Raw genomic sequence first — 18,539 nt, forward strand, 5'->3', positions numbered from 1 at the left:
TACAGAGATTTTTTTTTAAAGATTACTTTCCTAGTCCTAACAAGTAGCCCCACTACCCAGGACTTTGTGTCTCAAGTGATTAAATCCTGTTCCTTCTTTGCTTTGTCTCCAGGAGGCCTCCCGCTTTCTGGTTGGTTGGGAAAACTGGCCAGTCTGGTCCGGGTCCAACCCCTCCCAACCCCAACGCCCAGGGGGCTGGCCGAGGACTGCTGACGCCAGCAGTCGCTCACGTGACCACCACAGCTCTCAGTTCCGCTCCCTGTCCCAGACCTCTGGGTGGGCACTTCCAGGGACTCCTTCTGTTGGGGGGGCACCAGGTAGGCACCCCTACCCTGCCTGTCCACCGCTGGAACAGTGAGGGGGCGACCACGCAGGCGCAGGTGAACAGACGTGGGCAGATCAGATGTCAGGCCCTCTGTGCCTGCCCAGCGCTCTGTAGGCAGCGGGGACTGAATGTGGCTGGCCTCAAGACGTCTCACAGCATTCCTATTTGTCCGCCCCACCCCCGGCTCCCTTCCTCCCGGAAAACGACTCTGCCCTTCCTTCCTCTGTTCTTTGGCCTTGCTTTCACCTCAGCTACAGATCTTTTTCCCTTCTCTCTGCTGATTTAGCAGCATCCTGCTGGGGGTGTGGAGGGATTAATCAGTGACAGGAAGCTGCCTCTTTCAGAGCAGTGACCAGCTGTGCAAGACCAGCCCTAGGAGTCTGTGGTGCTTCCTACCCGCTGCTCACCCATCCGCTCCTGCCATGGGGCACCTTGGGGCCCTCCTCTTCCTCCTTGGGGGCCTGGGGGCTCTCGCTGATATATGCGGTGAGTAACCAGATCTACCCTGTGCCTCTTTCCTCCTGGGGCCTTACGGGGGAGGACTGTCTTGTCCAAACCCCTCATTATGTAGCTGGAGAAACTGAGGCTCGAATGTTTGGGAGGGTACGATTTATCTGCCCCTTTGGACTTCCACAGCAGCTGGGACTTAGCTGGACCTCAGTGTTTGACACACTGTGTTGAGATTGACCCTGAGTTGACCCTCGAACAAGGTGGGTTAGGGCTGCCGGCCTTCCATACAGTCCAAAATCCATCTATAACTTTTGACTCCCCAGAAACTTAACTACTAATAGCCTACTGTTGACTGGAAGCCTTACTAATAAGATAAACAACACATATTTTGTATGTTATATGTATTATATACTGTATTCTTATGATAAAGTCAGCTAAAAAAAAGAAAATGTTATTGAGGAAATCACAAAGAAAAGAAAATAGATTTGGGACACCTGGGTGGATCAGTCTGTTCAGTGTCTGCCTTCGGCTCAGGTCATGATCCCCGGGTCCTGGGATCCAGCCCCGGAGCCTGGCGTCCGGGGAGAAGCAGGGAGTCTGCTTCTCCCTCTGCCCCTCGCCCTGCTTGTGCTCTCTCTCAAATAAATAAATAAAATCTTAAAAAAAAAATAGATTTAAAGTATTGTACTATATCAAGAAAAATTCACATATAAGCGGACCCACGTAGTTCGAACACACGTTGTTCAAGGGTCAACTGTATACATCTGACAGGCCACCAGACAGAAATGCTCCCATTAATCCAGTCATGGATTTATTTACTCATTCAACATGCATTGACTGAGGCTTCTCTGAGCCAGTGCAGTGTTGGGCTTTGGGCAAAGAACAAAGAGAAGACCGGTCCCATCCCTGTCCTCCGAATGCATCTGTTATAGTAAAGGGGACAGACAAAAAAGTCAAGACGCAAATCAGTGCTGTGTTTGGGGGCTGCAGGGAGTGCCAAAGGAAGCGAACCAGGCACGGAGGTAGAGAGCTGGGGGCCACTCTCCACAGGGAGAGAGTTCAGGGAAGGATTTCCAAGGACCAGGCATGACAGGGGGATTGAGACCCAGAGGAGGAAAAGGAGCTGACATGAAAAGGAGTGGGGGGCATCCCAGGCAGAGGGAAGTGAGTACGCGGGCACCCTTAACGGAGACGAGACGAGTCTGAGAGAAGCGTAGGTGGCAGGTCATGGCAAGGCATTTGTGGTATACTGCACGCACAGGAGCCTGGCTGCTTCGGCTCTGTGTCCCAGTGTCCCCAGGGGCCTCTTGGGACCGGTCTTGGAGTCTGAATGCAGCCTGGGGCTATTTGTGCACTGGAGATAGGCAGAAAGCAGGAGGCAGGCAGGGAAGCCTCTGTGCTCTGGGATTACCCACCTCTCTTCCCTCCTTGTATGGTCTCTTGTTATCTTTGGACAAACTGAGAGGCAGGTTCAGGTGACAGATGAGTCAGTCAAAGGTTGGAGAAGCCAGGTGACCTGCCAAGGCACTCCAGCTTTCCAGGGCTTTGATGGACTCGGTTCTCAGAACTCCAGGCCACGGTCTTCCCTGGGTACCAGGAGCTTCCAACCTGTGTTCCATAAGTGCAACCAGACCCCTCAGCCCTTGGCTCTTGGTTCCCGTCCAGACAGTCCCCAGGGGAGACCTGGGACCCAGACCTCACTGGGCATGAACCATTCAGTAGTTGGCCCATAGACCCGACAGAAGCCCTGGATCAGGTTTGGGGGTGCAGCCCCCTACAGCTGAGCCACTTAGCTGCTCAGGCCTCATTCCCTCCACTGCAAAATGGGCTAAGAATTCTTCCCTGCCTTCCTCCTTGGTGTGGTGCGGAGGATCCCACCGCTCAAACTTTACCAGCTCGAAGCTCTGTGTGGTTGTAAAATTGACAAGAATGCTGCACTAATGCTTTTGCCCAGGGTGGGCTCCTGTGCTTGGGAATGTCAAGGCCGGTCAGCTGGCAGAGCTGCGTGGCCCTGTGAGCAAGAGGCCCCATGGGAGGGAGCTCGCCCTGGGCCACTTTTATGACCAAGGTGAATTTGCCCGGCTCCTTCCTTTTAAGGAGGCTGAATTGTGGTTATGAGCCTCTCTTTATAGCTCTGGCTCTTCTTCTTATCACTTCTAATCCCAGGGCTGACTCACCTGCTAGAGGGCAGAGCCTGGGGTTGGGGTGAGGCTCCCCTACCAGTTTGAAGGAAAGGGAGAGGGAAAGAGAGGTACAGGGGGACAGATGACCAGAAGGATAGGCTGAAAGAGGTAGAGACTGAGACATACAGAGAGGGGGAAATGCCTATAGAAATGGGAGGCAGCCCCAGAAAGGCACTGAGGATGTGAAAGGAAAAGAAAAGCAACCCCTGTCCCTGACCCCCACCCCCTCTAGCCCCTTTAGCAACAGATACCTGTGACTTTTGGGAAAACGGGCATAAGATGGTGAGACCTATAGGGGCGCCTGGCTGGCTCAGTCTGCAGAGCATGCCGACTCTAGATCTCAGGGTCATGAGTTTGAACCCCACATTGGGCATAGAGATTACTTACAAAAAAAAAAAAAAATGATGGTGGGACCCAAACCAAGAGGGATGGGCCTGTTACGAGAGGAACCCTGGTCCTTGAGCAGGTGAAGAGCTCTAGCGGCAGTTCCTGGGCTCAGTTCCCTGGGAGGGGCAGCCTGCCCAGCATCCTGGGACGAGGCACAGCCACAGTGGAGGCAGCTGGAGCCCTGCAGATAACTGGGAGGCAGTAAATGGGGGAGAGTCCAAAGTGCCTCCCAGGCCACCCACTGAGCTCAGGTTCCTTCCCTAAAGGAAGCAGGCAGGGTCAGCTGGGGCTGGGAAATGCCCCTGAGACTTCAGCTTCCCCAGTTTTTCAGCATTTTCATGATTCAGTTTCAGGCAAACCCCAAAGCACACAGAGAAATGGTTGCCAACGATGATGGCTTTTTACGGATGCACCCTTCAGTCTCCTCTTCACCTACAAAGATGTGGCAAAAAAAGCTTTATTTTGAGATCTGCACAGAGGAAGCTCACCAGACAGCCCCAGTTAGCCATGGGCAGCCTACAGTGGGGTTTGTTTGTTTGTTTTGTTTTTTAAAGATTTATTTTATTTATTTTAGAGAGAGTTGGGGGAGAGGCAGAGGGAGAGAGAGAATCCTCAAGCAGACTCCCTGCTGAGTGGGGACAATCCCCACCCCCCACCCCCAGTGCGGGGCTCGATCCCAGGATCCTGAGATGATGACCTGAGCCGAAGGCAGAAACTTAACAGACTGAGCCACCCAGGTGTCCCAGCCTGCAGTATTTTAAAATTGGGTGTGTAACACGTTCTGTGTGGGTTGCAGTCTTGGTACATGGATTCGGCAGAGCACCAAAGAACAGGGGCTTTGCAGGCAGGTTCATCCCTGGCTCTGCAGCCTGTGGAAGACACAACATGACTTTGAACGTCTGCTTCCTCTTTTGCACAAGGCAGTGATGACAGTATCGATGCCACAGGGCTGGCGTGAGGGCCAGGTGAGGTCAGGTGCAGTGCCTGGGGCACATTGCGAGGCTGAGCTCCACTCTCTGTTACTCCTGGCGGCAGAGTGGTCGCCTGGTACTGGCTTCCTCTGCCCTCGGCCCACCACCTCTCCCTAGCCCACTCCAACTGCTCTTTTGGGATACCTGCTTTCCCCTATTCACCTGCCGCCTTTCATTACAGCCTTACTTTCCCATACAAGTAGGATATGTGCTAGGTGGAGACGGAGTAGAGATGTTTATTCCCTGGAGAAGGCTCCGGTAAGGTAAAAGCAGTTCCTTGCTGGTGGCCTGGCTCTGCAACCTCACTTGACCTATTGTTCTCTTTCCTAAGAAATACCAGAGGTGGATAGCAAGCTGGTGGAGAGGCTGGGCCAGCGCCTCTTGCCCTGGATGGACTGGCTCTCCGTGGAGTACCTGAACCCCAGTATCTACGTGGGCCTACGCCTCTCCAGCCTGCAGGCCGGGGCCAGGGAGGCCTTCTATCTGCACATCCTCAAGCTCAACTACCAGCAGAGCGTCCTGGGGTATCGCTGTTCCACTTTCTTCTCCTTTCTCTATGTCTTGCTCTACCTCCTAAGGGAAAGGAGACCTGTGTTCTGGTTTGGGCTGCCACTGCTTTGTTGGGGAGACTTTGGGCAAGTTTTGTCTCCTTTGGCACTTTCTCCATCTGTAGAATGGGGTTGGCTTGACTAGACTGGAGGCAGATATCACTGATCCATGATCACAGTCTACGCACCCCCCCCCCCCCCACTACTGAGCCCAGAAGCAGCATCTAGCAGCATCTAACTTTGTGCTCCCTTTCCAGGGGGCATTAAGGGGAGGCCTGTTCTGAGGCTCAGTGTGGGAGTTTGAATGAGAGGTAAAGGATCAGGACCACCCTGAAGCATCTCCTGCTTGGACTCCCTCTCAAGAAGCAGACACAGAGCAGGGAAAGGGAAGAAAGGGAGGGCTGTGTGGACAAAGGGTGATCAAAATCGTGGGGGCAAGCATAGGTCACGGACGTCAGAGCCCTTGGGACTTGTCCTTGAGTCTAATTTTTTTATCTTTATGAAATATGTATGGCATGCACCTTACAACATGCAAAGCTGACTCATCTACTTTTAGTAGTTCTAGCAAAGTTTCTAATTATTAGGATTCTTTTCACTTTATGATGTTGGGGGGAGGTGTCCCAACCCAGGCTTACCAAAGGTGGCATTTTCTTACAGAAGTGTTGTTTACTGGCTTTGTCCTAGGCTTGCCATCAATGATGACAACACTAACAACCAGGCCAAGCCCTCCATGGGTCAGGTGGCCCTCTACCTGCTGGCTCTCAGGGGTAACTGTGAGTTTGTTGGAGGCCACAAGGGGGACAGGCTGGTCTCACAGCTGAAGCGGTTCCTGGAGGACGAGAAGAGGGCCATTGGTGAGAGGACATGGTCTGCCAAGTGTGGGGGGGCCCTCATCAGATAACATTCTCTGGGGAAGCATCTAAGTCAGAACTTTGGGTTTTTCCCCCCCAGGCTTCTTTCCCACCCTCCACTCTGCCTGTCTCACTACCCACCTAGAGGCTTGGGCCTGCTGCAGTCACCATCCTTGACCAAGCCTTTCCTGTACCCCACATGCACTCTGTTGGCAAGTTCTGCTCAGCCACCACGACTGAACTGACTGTCTACCTCTGGGACAACTGCATGGCCTCCATACTGCTTACTCCTCAGCCTCTCTCTGCTAACTCTCCTGCTGCCTGATTTGCCCCAGCACATGACAGCCAGGGCAAGCATTTGAAATCTAAATTTGATCTGGTTAGCCCTGCTCAAACCCTGCACAGGCTACTCACTGCTGTGTCCACAGCCCCTCAGCCTTGTCTGTCTGCCCCTTTCTCCTCTTCAGGACCTGCTGGCCCACTCCCTGGCTCACCCATGCACCTGCCTTTCTGGCTCTGGCCACGCTGATTTCTCAGCTTGCAGATCAGGGTCTTTGTATATGTTCTCTCTATCTGGAAGGTTTCCTTCCCCTTCTAGCTTCCTGCTCCCCCTTAGCTCCTCCTCACCCCCACCTCCCCAGTATCACTGCCTTTTAGAGAATCCTGCCCTGATTCCCAGCTACTCAAAGACCTCTACTCTTTGGCCCCAGAGACCTTGGTCCACATTTCAGTTCTAATCATGCTGACGTGGGTGCAGGTTGTGTTACTGTTGGAGGGCTGGCCGATCACCACTCTGAGCACAGTACCTGACACGGAGTGGATCCTCAGCAAGAATGGGTTGAGGGAATGAAGGAATGAAGGATCCCATGACCCAGAGGAGGGTGTTGGGAAGTGTGGGCAGTGGGGTCCCATGTGCTGACTGGTCTGGTTGCTGGGAGGGGGGCAGAGAGGCAACCCCTCAGGCCCAGCATGAAGCCCCTGCCCCATGGTCTTCTTCCTCCCAGGGTCCAATCACAAGGGCCAGCCCCTCACCAGCTACTACCAGTATGGCCTGGGCATCCTGGCCCTGTGTGTCCACCAGAAGCGGCTCCATGACAGCGTGGTGGGCAAGCTCCTGTACGCCGTGGAACACGACCAACATCTGCCCCGGGGCCCCCTCTCTGTGGGTGAGTGGGCGAGGCCCTGCGAAAGCCAGGCTGGCACTCCGCCAGTCCCCAGCTCCAACTGAAGGCCTCCACCCCCTGCCCCATGCTCACCTTTCCTTGGGACCCCTTCCTTATGAGTTCCTTAGGAGTGAAATGGTGAGGGCTCGTGTGTGGGGTATGGTGGTCGTGAGCCAGTGTTGAAGCAGGCCTGGGACCCTGACCCCAGCTCTGTCACACAATTATTGTAGGCTACCCTGGGCAAGTCAGCTGGTCTTTTTGGCTCAGCTTCTGCTGTAAAATAACCTCCCAGCAGTATCTTGATAGAAGATACCTTATAAGTCAAGGGCTTGTCATGGTGCCTGGCATGGAGAAAGTTCTGGATACAAAGCTATGGTCTTGTCCTCATATGAGCTGGGAAGCCTGAGACCTGGATTCTGGAGCTGCTACCTCACTGTGTTACCTTGGGCCTCCAGTGCTCTTTCTTGTCGTCGTGATTCAGGGTCTCTTGTAGGTGGGCGTTCTGTGAGAGTGTGCCTCGCCTAGGGTGGGGGTAGGATGGAGTAGGTTGGGAGGGTGAGGAGATACTGCAGAGAGCTTGCTCTTGCCTGAGGCTTGTAGAAAAACCACTGTGGGCCCAGTAAATCACCTCTGGGCGGGGGCAGGGGCTGGTGGGGTTTAAAGCCTGAAGGGCCCAGGCAGCACCCGGGACCTATGATATCAGATCACCTTGGGGTGGACCCAGCTATCGGTCTGTTCCAAACTTCCCTGGTGATTATAAAGTGCAGGCAGATTTGGGAATGAGGGGTGTAGGATAAAGCCTCTTGGGCCTCCCTCCTCCAGGCTCTCTCCCTAATCTCTAACCCCTAAACAGTAGATAGGGGAAGGGTGACCAACCATTGTTTGCCTGGAACTAAGGGGCTTCCCAGGACAGCAGACTTACAGTGGCCAAACTGGGAAAGTTCTGGACAAACTGGGCTGAGTTGGTCCCCCTTGCTGGTGAAAACGTTCTAAAATGCTGATCTGACCATGCCCCTTCTTCAAGCCTCTGGTGGCAGCCCATTGCCCCAGGGCCCTGCCTAGACTGACCCCAATTGGCTCTGTCCCTTGCAGACACAGTGGCCATGGCGGGCTTGGCCTTCACCTGTCTGGAGCGCTCCAACCTCAACCCCAATCAGGGACACCGGATCACCCTGGCCATTAGGACAGTACAAGAGAAAATCCTGAAGGCCCAGACCCCTGAAGGCCACTTTGGGAATGTTTACAGCACACCTCTGGCGCTGCAGGTAGTAAAGAGAGCATGGGGCCAGAGTTCACCCCGGTGTTCGGTGGGCGGTGGCCTGGTCAGGGGCTGGAAGACCTGGCTCCTCCATGCCAGCCGACCCACCTCCTCCTTCTCTTCCCCATTCTGTCACCAGTTACTGATGAACTCCTTCATGCCTGAAAAGAAGCTGGGCACAGCATGCCTCAAGGCAAGAGCTGCTCTGTTGGCCAGTATGCAGGATGGGGCCTTCAAGAATGTTCTCATCATTTCCCAGCTGCTGCCTGTCCTGAACGGCAAGAGCTATGTGGATCTCATCTCCCCAGACTGTGAGGCACCAAGAGGTAGCTGGGCCTTTCAACGGGAGCCCTCTTCTTTTCAGTCTGCTCAGTGCTTCCTGAAGTCTGCATGTCCCAGGGAAGGGAGGTTGCCTCATCCTGATTTGCTGAGTCAACGGGGGTTTGCGGGTCCATGTGGGACACACTGGCAGTGAAGATGCAGTCAGAGCTTCCAGAAAGCCACGGTGTGGGGAGAGAGATACCAAAGAGAGAGCTCTGGGTGGGCCATGAGTCTGCAGCCCCTTGTGTGATACCCAGTCCAGAAATGTTTGAATGGATGAATGGGGAGAGACACATTTTGGGTAGCGCTGATATATCCTAATGAGTCCCAATTAGCAGCTGGAATCAGGGCTTCATCTGGGAGAAGGACTTGAGTTGGTGAGTGGGATTTTCCAGTGGCGAAGAGCAGTAGCAAGGGCAGGGCAGAGAGTGGGCAGCAGAAACAAAGGTGCCGAGGTGTAAAAGGGTCCTCCCAGGGTCCAATCACAAGGGCCACCCCCGCACCAGCTACTACCAGTATGGCCTGGGCATCCTGGTCCTGTGTGTCCACCAGAAGCGGCTCCATGACAGCGTGGTGGGCAAGCTGAAATTTGGGGGAAGTTTCCTACTAGAGAGTGGGGTCTGGGGGAATGAGCTTTCATTCAAGCAGGAGAATGAAAAGGAGGGGAGACCCTCAGAGGTAATGTGGGCAGGGATTCTAGTTGTAGAAAGAGCCCTCTGGGGTGCTATGTGGCAGATAGGTGGGAAGGGGTACTGGAGGCAAAAAAACCCAGTGAGGGACCCAACCTTGGGCAGCCAGGGGACTTGGGGGATAAAGGACAGGGGAGGCTGGGATCCTGTGGTGATCCTGGCTGAGATGGGCCACAGTGTCTTCAAGGGAAGAAAGGAGGGCTAACACCGGCTCCCTGCCCTCACACCAGCTACCCCTTCCTCTCTCCCTGGCTTAGTCCTGTTGCAACCAGCTGTGGAGACTCCTTCACAGACCCGAGCGCTCATCAGTGTCATGCTGAAGGTCCCCAGTGTCTTGCCACCATACAGACATGCCATATCTGTCCCTGCTGGGTCCTCCTTGGAAGATGTCCTTAAGAAGGCCCAGGAGCTCACAAGATTCACGTGAGACCCCCACCTCCCAGCCCTCACCCCGCCTGACCCGACATCCCTGAAACAGGGTGTGGATGGGATGGGGATGGAAGAGGAGGTTCCCCTGGGAGAGGTGTCTGGCCAGGCTCTGCTTCCTCCTTCTCCACCCCTGAATGGCCCGGGGTATAGTGGAAATTGGGAGCTGTGGGCCAGCATTGTCAGTGGCTCTGAGAACATGCTCTGGGGGCAGAGCATCCGCATTGGAATCCTAGCTCCACCACTCCCCCACTAGGGACCCGGAACCAGTTATTTACCTGTGATCCAGTGAGAACATGAGCTGTGCCCTGCTCCTTGCAGGGTCCATGCAAGGAGTCCGGGAATTAGTGCACAAAGAGGATGTGGCCCCCCCATACTTAGTAATCTCAATACAGCTTAGCTTTTTTTTTTTTTTTTTTTAAGATTTTATTTATTTATTTGACAGAGACACAGCGAGAGAGGGAACACAAGCAGGGGGCGTGGGAGAGGGAGAAGCAGGCTTCGTGTGGAGCAGGGAGCCCGATGCGGGGCTTGATCCCAAGATCCTGGGATCATGACCTGAGCCGAAGGCAGACGCTTAATGACTGAGCCACCCAGGTGCCCCACAGGTTAGCTTATATAAGAATCAGAATTTTTATCATCAGGTGATCTTGGCCTCATTCCTGTGATGAATTACCCTGGGCAAGTCCCCTGTAGAATGTGGAGGTTGGGCAACATCCTTAAACTTGCCTCTCACCCTGACAAGATTCGACAAGTCTGGGGCCAAGCATTTCTGCCCAGCCATGTCCATGCCTAAATAACATGGATGGGATTCTTGTGTTACCAATGGGGAATATGAACCAGAGGAGTTGAGTGCCTTCCACCGGGTCACCCAGACCCCAGACTTTTCTAGAAAGATATGCCTCAGTTTGAGAGAGCCCTAATTTCTGCATCCACCTGGAGTTCCCAAAGGACAGCACCCTGCAGTCAGGGAGGGCCCACAGCTGGTGCCTCGCATTTGTCCAGGTCAGGGAATTTCAGGCCAGAGATATACAAAGACCCCCTTTAAAGAACAAAAATTCTCCCAGACAGACCCCAGGATATTTCTTTTATACTATGACTTAGATGTGTGCTATTATGTTTACTATTAAAAGTTCCTTCTTTTTCTGGCTCCAGACATCTATAAATCCTAAACAACTCTGCAAATAGATATAAAGTGTAAAAAGAATAACATTCAAATAAGGACTATTTGCTGAGGAGCAGGTGTACATGGCCAGGCATGGGGTGAGCCCTATGCTCTCAGCTACTTGGGCCTGAGCTACTGTCAACCCTGAGTTTGTCCAGGCAGCTGTGACTTCATAGGCCCTTCCCTGGCCCTGAACACTCCATTCACTACTAAGCCCGCCTCAGCTCTCTTCCCAGTAGCCTGCAGCTTACGGGGGCCCACACAGCCCCAGAGGCCACACACACTGAGCACCTTGGCAGGCCGCCATCCAGCAGACATTGAGAATATGCAGACCCTGCTGGCGTTCATGTCTGAATAACATCATCAAAATGAAAAAAAAATAGTACTTAACGTTCTGATTCAGAACTCCAGGAGACATCAGGGAAACAATTCTGTCAGTGGAGGTGGGTGCCTGAACTGGGTGTGGAGGCCAGGCAGTAAGGTTATATGTCTGGAGGCAGAGAAAGCTGGACTGCAGAAAGAAAGATCCAGAGAGAAAGAGAGGGGAGAGAGAGAAACAGGGAGATGTGCTCTAAGCAGCCACATGGACCCACAGAGTTAGGGATGACAGGGCAATGGGGTCTGCTCCACGACACCCCCTCAAACAACACTTTTCCCTTGGACAAAGTCACCCTGAGTGGTTTTCTGTCTCTTAAAACTATAAAAACCTCCCTCTCTAAGACATAACCATTGATAAGCCTTTTGGAGAGAGAAAGAACATGACCCATGGGCTTTTAAGAGGACCCCTCTGGCAGCCACGTCCACATGGTTTGGAGAAATGCACAGTTGGCGGCAAGGAACTCAGGGAGGGGGTGGTGTGAATAAGGAGTCTCTAGGTCACAAAGGCCAGAAACCTAACTCCAACCCTCTCTGGTAACGGGGGGCATGGGGTGTGTAGAATCGGAGAGAAGACTGAGCCACCCAGCCATAAGAAGAGGGAAGTGTCACTGAGCCACAGAAACTTCCAGACGCAGAGACCCACTACCACCACCAGGTGTCTCTGTCTCGCACATCTGGGCTTCTCTGCATTCTTGCTTCGCCCTCTCTCATTGGGCACTGGCATCTTATATGTGGTGCTGGTGGCTTCTGCTCCTCACCCCTGCAACGTCAGCTCCCAGAGAGGGGGCAGCTGCTGAGCCAGTCATGTAACAGGTGTCCCTTCCTGTAGGCCATGGTCCGGGTCAGTGCGGAGAGGTGAAGTCCCATGTCAGGGCATGGCAGAAGAGGGACGGTGGTGAATGCCTGTGGCCTGGAAAGGATTTGGCCAGCGCCAGCCCTGAGGGAGAGGCCAGGACTTCCCTGGTGGGGGTAGTTCCGTTTTTGCCCTTGGGTCAGTGGAAGCAGAAGTCACTTCTTCTGCCTCTCTCTTTGGTAGGTATGGAACCCAGAACTCCTTGTCAGGACCCTACCTGACCTCCGTGATGGGGAAAGAAGTTGGGGAACGTGAGTTCTGGCAGCTCCTCCAAGCCCCTGACACCCCACTGCTAGAAGGTGAGTCTGGTGGCCAGCCACCTCTGGACACCTGCCCCAACCGGCCTTGTTGTGGCGAGGCTTCCCCGGCTCACCTTGGCTTTCCCCTGAGCCTTTCTGGGCCTCAGCCTCAGGTCATCACTGATGCTCTAGGTGGCTTCTGACTTACTGACCTGAGCGCTTAAGAACTTTTACATAAGTTATTGGGGCAACTCTAGGAAATCAGATAGGCAAAAAAGGAAAATTAAAATCACCTATCATTTGCTCCCCAGAAATTACTTCTTTTAACTGTTGGCGTATTTTCTTCCAGCTAATTTTTTAAATATGTAAGCTTTTTCATAAAAACGGAGCCGAGCTCTGTAGCGATGCTGTCTGACAGAAACGATATGCTAGTGTAATTCTAAATGTTCTAGATGGCGACACTAATATTAACGATATATCTTATTTAACCAAATACACAAGATACTATTATTCCGAGATATAATCAATGTAAAATTATGAATGACATTTTTGCATGCTTGTTTTGTTCTAAGACTTCAAATGCACAATAGCTATGTGTGGCTAATGTGAGCATACTGGGTGGCACAGCTCTGTATACTGTTTGGCAACTTTAAAAAAACAATTCTTGGGGCTCCTGGGTGGCTCATTCATTAAGCGTCTGCCTTCAGCTCGGGTCATGGTCCCAGGGTCCTGGGATCGAGCCCTGCATCGGGCTCTCTGCTCAGCGGGAGGCCTGCTTCTCCCTCTACCACCCACCCCCCAGACTTGTGTTCCCTCTCTCGCTGAGTCTTTCTCTGTCAAATAAATAAATAAAATCTTAAAAAATAAATAAATAAATAAAATTTAAAAATTCTCTTCTTTTTTTGAAAAACATTTTATTTCATTTATTTATTTGACAGAAAAAGAGAGATCACAAGTAGGCAGACAGGCAGGCAGTGGAAGAGGGAGAAGCAGGGTCCCTGCTGAGCACGGAACCCGATGTGGGACTCAATCCCAGGACGCTGGGATCATGACCTGAGCCGAAGGCAGATGCTTAACCAACTGAGCCACCCAGGCGCTCCTCATTTATTTATTTTTTAAAGTAAGCTCTGTGCCCACTGTGGGACTCGAACTCACGACCATGAGATCAAGAGTCGCCTGCTCTTCTGACTGAGCCAGCCAGGCGCCCTGCAACTTATTTTTTTCATTCTTAATGTATTGTGGACATCTTTCTATGTTGTTATATGTAGATCTTCCCCTTCCTTTGAAATAGCCACGTAGAATTTATCACTCATGAGGGTGTTTGGGGCTGCAAATAACAGGAAACACAGTGCCAACCAACTTCCACTATATGACATTCGTTGGGGTCGAGTGACCAGGGTCAAGAGGGAATGAGGACTTTGGGGCTGGTGTAACCTGGGCTCCAGCCCTGCTCCCCTGTGACTCCATACGCCTCTTTTTATTGGCTTCCTCACCCTTCTTGTGTCTTCCCAGGGCAGCTCCCTTTTAAAACTTTGCCCCAAGCAGACAGAGGTGGAATTGGGACACAGGCACATTCCTGGACCCATCCCCGTTGTTAGGAGATGGCCCAGGTTCTGCACCCACCGTCGGCTAGAGAACAAGGATTGCCACATGACTGGTGTGGGCCAGTCAGGGCCTGCCTCGGCACTTCGTGCTGCAGAGGGGCGTGGAGTGAGATGGCGAGGCTGCAGCTTCTTGATTCCTGCTAGATATTTAGGGTTTTAATGCCTACGCCTCAAGCTGTCATGAGCATCCTTGTGCATCAGCCCAGTCACCAGACAGACTCTGAAGGGTCCTCTGTCCCTGCTCTTGCTATCTGGAGCTTCTGTTGGGCACCTACCAAGTGCCAGGCATTGGGCCAAGTACTTTCCAGAAAGTGGGCCTTTCTGAGGGAGTCCAAGAAAAAGCATTCTTTTTCCCTGCCTGCTTCTGAACAGACTGAGAAGTAAAACAAAGAGGGGGCAGATGGAGACCCCAGATCTGGCCTCTATTACTGATAAAGCCCGGGCTGGAGGGTGTAGCCTGGGGCAAAAGCCCGATGGACTCAATCATGAGACAGATGTGGATCATTGTGTCCTCCACGCCCCCCACCCGCCCCATCCTGGTCCAGCAGGAAGCCCACTCTCATGGGGAAAAAAGGAGCACCTGGTTGTTGATACCATTATTGTCCTCATTTCAGAAGTGGGAATGCCAGCACTCACCATTGTGAAATAACTTGCCCAGAGTCACACCGCTGACGAGTGCAGAGCTGGGACTTGACTGTCTCTAGTGAGTGGAGGCTGGCTCCAGCAGACTTCACTTGTGGTCTTGGTTCTCCCTCCAGACCACACTGAGCAAATCCCCCTTCCTGATGGCCCCTCAAGGGACCCTGAAGACAGTGACCCTGCCCGTCAGGTGTTGTCAAGGGTCTCTGGTTCCTTTCACCCCATGTTGGTTATCCAGAATGCTGTCCCGGCCCCCCTCCCTGGGGGCCTCCCCCACTGTAAAATGAGCCTGTGGGCCTCAGGAGCCCTGAGGTCACAGCTGATTTCAGTTTCCAGACTGGTTCTGGACAGCGCCCACTTTCCCACCAGCAAGCCCTGAGTGGATCTGATAGACCCTGGCCTCAGGGTGCTTGTCCATAAGAAGAGGTGGTGGGGTGGGGGGTGGGATTTTCTCCCCTGCTAACCCCTCTGCTTACCTGTTTCTGCAGGTATTGCTGACTATATCCCCAAGGATGGAGAAACCATCGAGCTGAGGCTGGTTAGCTGGTAGCCCCTGGGCTCACCCACGCCAGCAGCCTGGCCCATTGCTGGGCCTCCGCCTTCCCTCCAGACATCGCTGTAACAGGCACATACATGCCCAATCCTGCTGCTACCTCATGTGTCCTTGGAGGAGTGTCCCCTGGATTACCCAGCTACTACCCTTGCAAAGGTCCTCAGCCACCATCCACCCTGGATCAGGGAACCACGCATCTTCCTGGGAGGGCTGTTGCTCGAGTCCGGCCCCGCCTGGCCACACAGGCATCCCTTGAAGGCCACTCATAGTCTGAAGGGTCTGAAGCATCTCAGACTCCTCAACACAAGGAGGAGAAGTCACGGCCATTGGTGTTGTGAGTACTGCCCCCTCTGGGATTGGGGTCCTGCAAGGAGACCTGTGTGGCCCAGGGGCTGCAGTCCTGACCCCAGCTCTCTACTCCGGCCTTCAGGGCGGTGGCCCCGGTGCTGGCCTTGGCAGAGTGGCTGGTGGGGGCTCTGCCGAGCTGCTCAAAGCCTGCCTCTGAAATGATTAAAGTGTTGATTGTGCACCTGCCCTGGTGTCCTGATGCCTCAAGCTCATGACTGAGTACAGGGGGCTGGAGGAGGAGGAGCTCCCCTGGGGGCGCAGAGGAAGGTGGCGGGTGGGGGGGTGGCCGCATTCTCCTGGGGGCTGGTAAGGAGCAGTGCTGCTGATGCCAACGCTGATTACTGTTTAGGGAACATAGCCTTGCTGGATGCTTTCTCGCACAACTCTTGAGCTTGTGGATATTTTTGTTTCATCTCTACTTTGTAGATAAGGAAACTGGTACTCAGCAAGGGCGTGTGACTCACCCACAATGTCAGGCAGGGGACGTGGCTGAGGAGACACAGGCCTGGCCTGGGGTGGCCTCCTGGCTTGTCCACGCAAACACTGAAAATTGGGGGGCTTCCATGGTTGTTGGGATTACATGACAGAACCCAAATGTAACTGGAGGCCCAGGAGCCTAGAGCTTTTTTTTTTTCCCCAACACACAGTCAGGGTACCACCCCAGGCCTCAGCGGCCAGGGGCCAGGGACCTTGCCTGTTAGTGGGAGGGCCCTGAACTCTGGGCTGACCTCTGGGAAGTGGGGTTCAGGCCAGGGAGGCACCTCACATGCCCCACCTCACCAAGGTGAGGAAGAGGGGGGCCTGCCCTCAGAGGGCCTCTGTGCTAGACAGTGTGTTACATAGATACCTCTTCCTAGAGCTCTGGTTTCACATATTTGGGGTCTGGACAGGGAGGGGAAGTAGATGATTTAAAAAATTCTTATATTGAAACAAACATCAGAGTATCAGAAAGCCACATGAAGACACAGCCTGTTTGGAAGGTGAAATGTCTGTGCCCAGAACCCCAGAGGACTTGTTCACCTGTCCCTCCTTGATCACCATCAGGGGCACTTCTCAGAGGATTCAGAACCTGCTCCCTGCTCTGTGGTTCTTCTACAGTCCTGTTGAAGAAGGGTGGAGACTCAGGGGTCTGAGGCTTGCCTCAGGTCACATAGCCTGGAGGTGGCCGAGTCCAGACCCTCCCCCACTGACCTCAGCCCCGAGGTACTTGCCACCACAGAACCCCCGCTGTCTCCTCACCTGTCGTGGAGACACCAAGTGAGGAAGCCACAGGCCCCTCCCACAGAGAGGAGACTGGCAGTGGCAGGTCTAGACCAGGCTAGAGAGAGAGGGTGGACATGAACGACAGGGATGCCCCTGCACTGGGCTTTCGAGGGCGCACAAACTGGGTGTTATCTACCCTCCAAAGGGACTATTTAGTCAGGGTGTGTTTGGCTCTGAGGAGCAGAAAACTACTGAATCCTACTCATATCAAGTCCACCAACTCAGGGGCAGCCAAGGGTGGTAGGGAAGCAGACGCTGGGGCTCAACTTTCCATCACCTCCATAATGATCACTAGTCTCTGTGTCTTTCCCCCGTCAGCTTCTTCAGAGTGTGGCCCCAGCAGTGACTCTGTCACCTTCCAGTTCAATTCCCCAGCCCCCTCTCACTTCCTCAGCCTGTGTCCCAAAGCCTAGAGAGGGGGTCTGCCCAGCCCAGCCTGCCTGTGGATTCTGGGCCAGGTGTCTAGCCTGCTGTGGGCTGCTCTGGGCTTTTGGATGGACCCCAAGGACAGCAAAGGAGCCCCCTGCCCCCATTTTTGCACAAGGGAAAATCCTATGGAGAGTCTTGCTGTCTACAAGTCAAGGCAGGTTAAAAACTGGGGCTCTGGACCCAGACAGACCTAGTCTGAATCCCCCACCAGCACTCAGGCTGCACAACCCCTGCTTTGAGCTGTGCCCTCAGCCTCTCCCTTCCCCCTCCACCGCAGTGTGGGCAGCTCTCTCCATCCCATCATGGCCCACTCAGGCCTCATCTTGAATAATCCTCTAACCCACCCCTTATCAGGCAGGGCAGGTAGGAGCTGTTTTGTGGCAGTCTTGGAGGAGTTGTAAACACTGCCTACCATTCCCTGCTAGCTCAGCTCTGAGAAAGTCAGGGTGTTTACTAGTTTTTAAAGTATTATTATTATTATTTTTAATTAAAGGAAATTTCCTGGAAAACTGACAACATCTCAAAAAGAATATAACCCTTAGGGGGCACTGATTCCTCTTCTTCAGGAAGTATGGGGGGAGGGAGGTTGCCCTCTTGGCTGGCTCAGCTTCTCTCCCACAACCCCTTTTGGAGAAACCCTGTCTAAATACCCCCTTATTTTAGTCCTTGACCTGAAAATCCTTTCGCCTACAATTTGGACTATTAAGCAGCTATTTGCAGGCTCCAGCAGGCATCGGAATCACCAGAGGCAAATGTAAAAATGCAGATTCCTGGGCCCACCAGAGAGCGTCTGATTCAGCAGGTCTCCGGTGAAGCTGGGGGCGGGTGTCGGGGGTGCGGGGGGTGGGGGTGGTGCGGTGGACACAGACGGTGCTAATCCTTGTCCAGTGATTATGATGGGGCTTGAGGGGCACTTGTCATTCCGAAGTCTTACCACGAGGGGGCGCCGCGGACCGAGCTAAGTGGTTACCCTTTGCGGTCTTGTTCCTCCCGACAGGCTGCTGTCCTCAGGACTTGCTGGTCAGACAACAGGCTAAGGGTGAGCCGTGTTCCAGTGGGCAGCTTCCGCAGGGAAGGAAGCCCGACGTTAGGAAAGAGGCTCGCAGTTGGCTGTGGGCACCTACCTGCGCCAGGCATTGCACCTTGGTTCTTGCGCACTTGGGTTCCGGAGCTCAGAGAGTCCAGTGTCCAGCCTGGAATCCGAATCAGCTTGTTCTGCTCTGGGATGCGCGGTTTCCCCAACCCTGAGCAAAGAGAGCATCCGTCGTTTAGATGGGAAAGCAGAGACCCAGACAGGGGCAAGGGCTTAGTGGCAGCTGCTCTGGCTGCCAGCCCACCCAGGGCTCTTTGTCCTGCTAGGGCTGGGGGCAGAGGGTGGACCCCAGGAAGTCCAGCTATGAGTCAGTTCTGAGTGCCCAGGGGACGGGACAGAGGCTGCTGGCCAGGGATAGATGCTGGCTGGTACCCCGCTTCCACAAATGTGGGTGGCCTTGGTG

General features: G+C 53.7%; 1 protein-coding gene across 2 annotated transcripts; it reads left to right on the top strand.

Annotated features, from left to right (window-relative positions):
- Window positions 1-220: 220 nt before the first annotated feature.
- Window positions 221-15,537, top strand: TCN2 (transcobalamin 2). Of its 2 annotated transcripts, XM_035017375.1 has the most exons (10): window positions 221-317; window positions 670-811; window positions 4,648-4,840; window positions 5,549-5,718; window positions 6,720-6,881; window positions 7,971-8,143; window positions 8,276-8,462; window positions 9,404-9,569; window positions 12,152-12,267; window positions 14,939-15,537. In XM_035017375.1, exons 2-10 carry the CDS (start codon window positions 748-750, stop codon window positions 14,998-15,000), a joined length of 1,293 nt encoding a protein of 430 aa, XP_034873266.1. In that variant the 5' UTR covers window positions 221-317; window positions 670-747; the 3' UTR covers window positions 15,001-15,537. The 2 variants fall into 2 exon arrangements, with proteins under 2 accessions (XP_034873266.1, XP_034873265.1); XM_035017374.1 differs by lacking the exon at window positions 221-317 and having other exon boundaries at window positions 363-811.
- Window positions 15,538-18,539: the final 3,002 nt, after the last annotated feature.

Source organism: Mirounga leonina, unplaced genomic scaffold (genome assembly GCF_011800145.1).
Source record: "Mirounga leonina isolate KUSES-001 unplaced genomic scaffold, KU_Mleo_1.0 Mir_171, whole genome shotgun sequence".
Classification (NCBI taxonomy): domain Eukaryota; kingdom Metazoa; phylum Chordata; class Mammalia; order Carnivora; family Phocidae; genus Mirounga; species Mirounga leonina.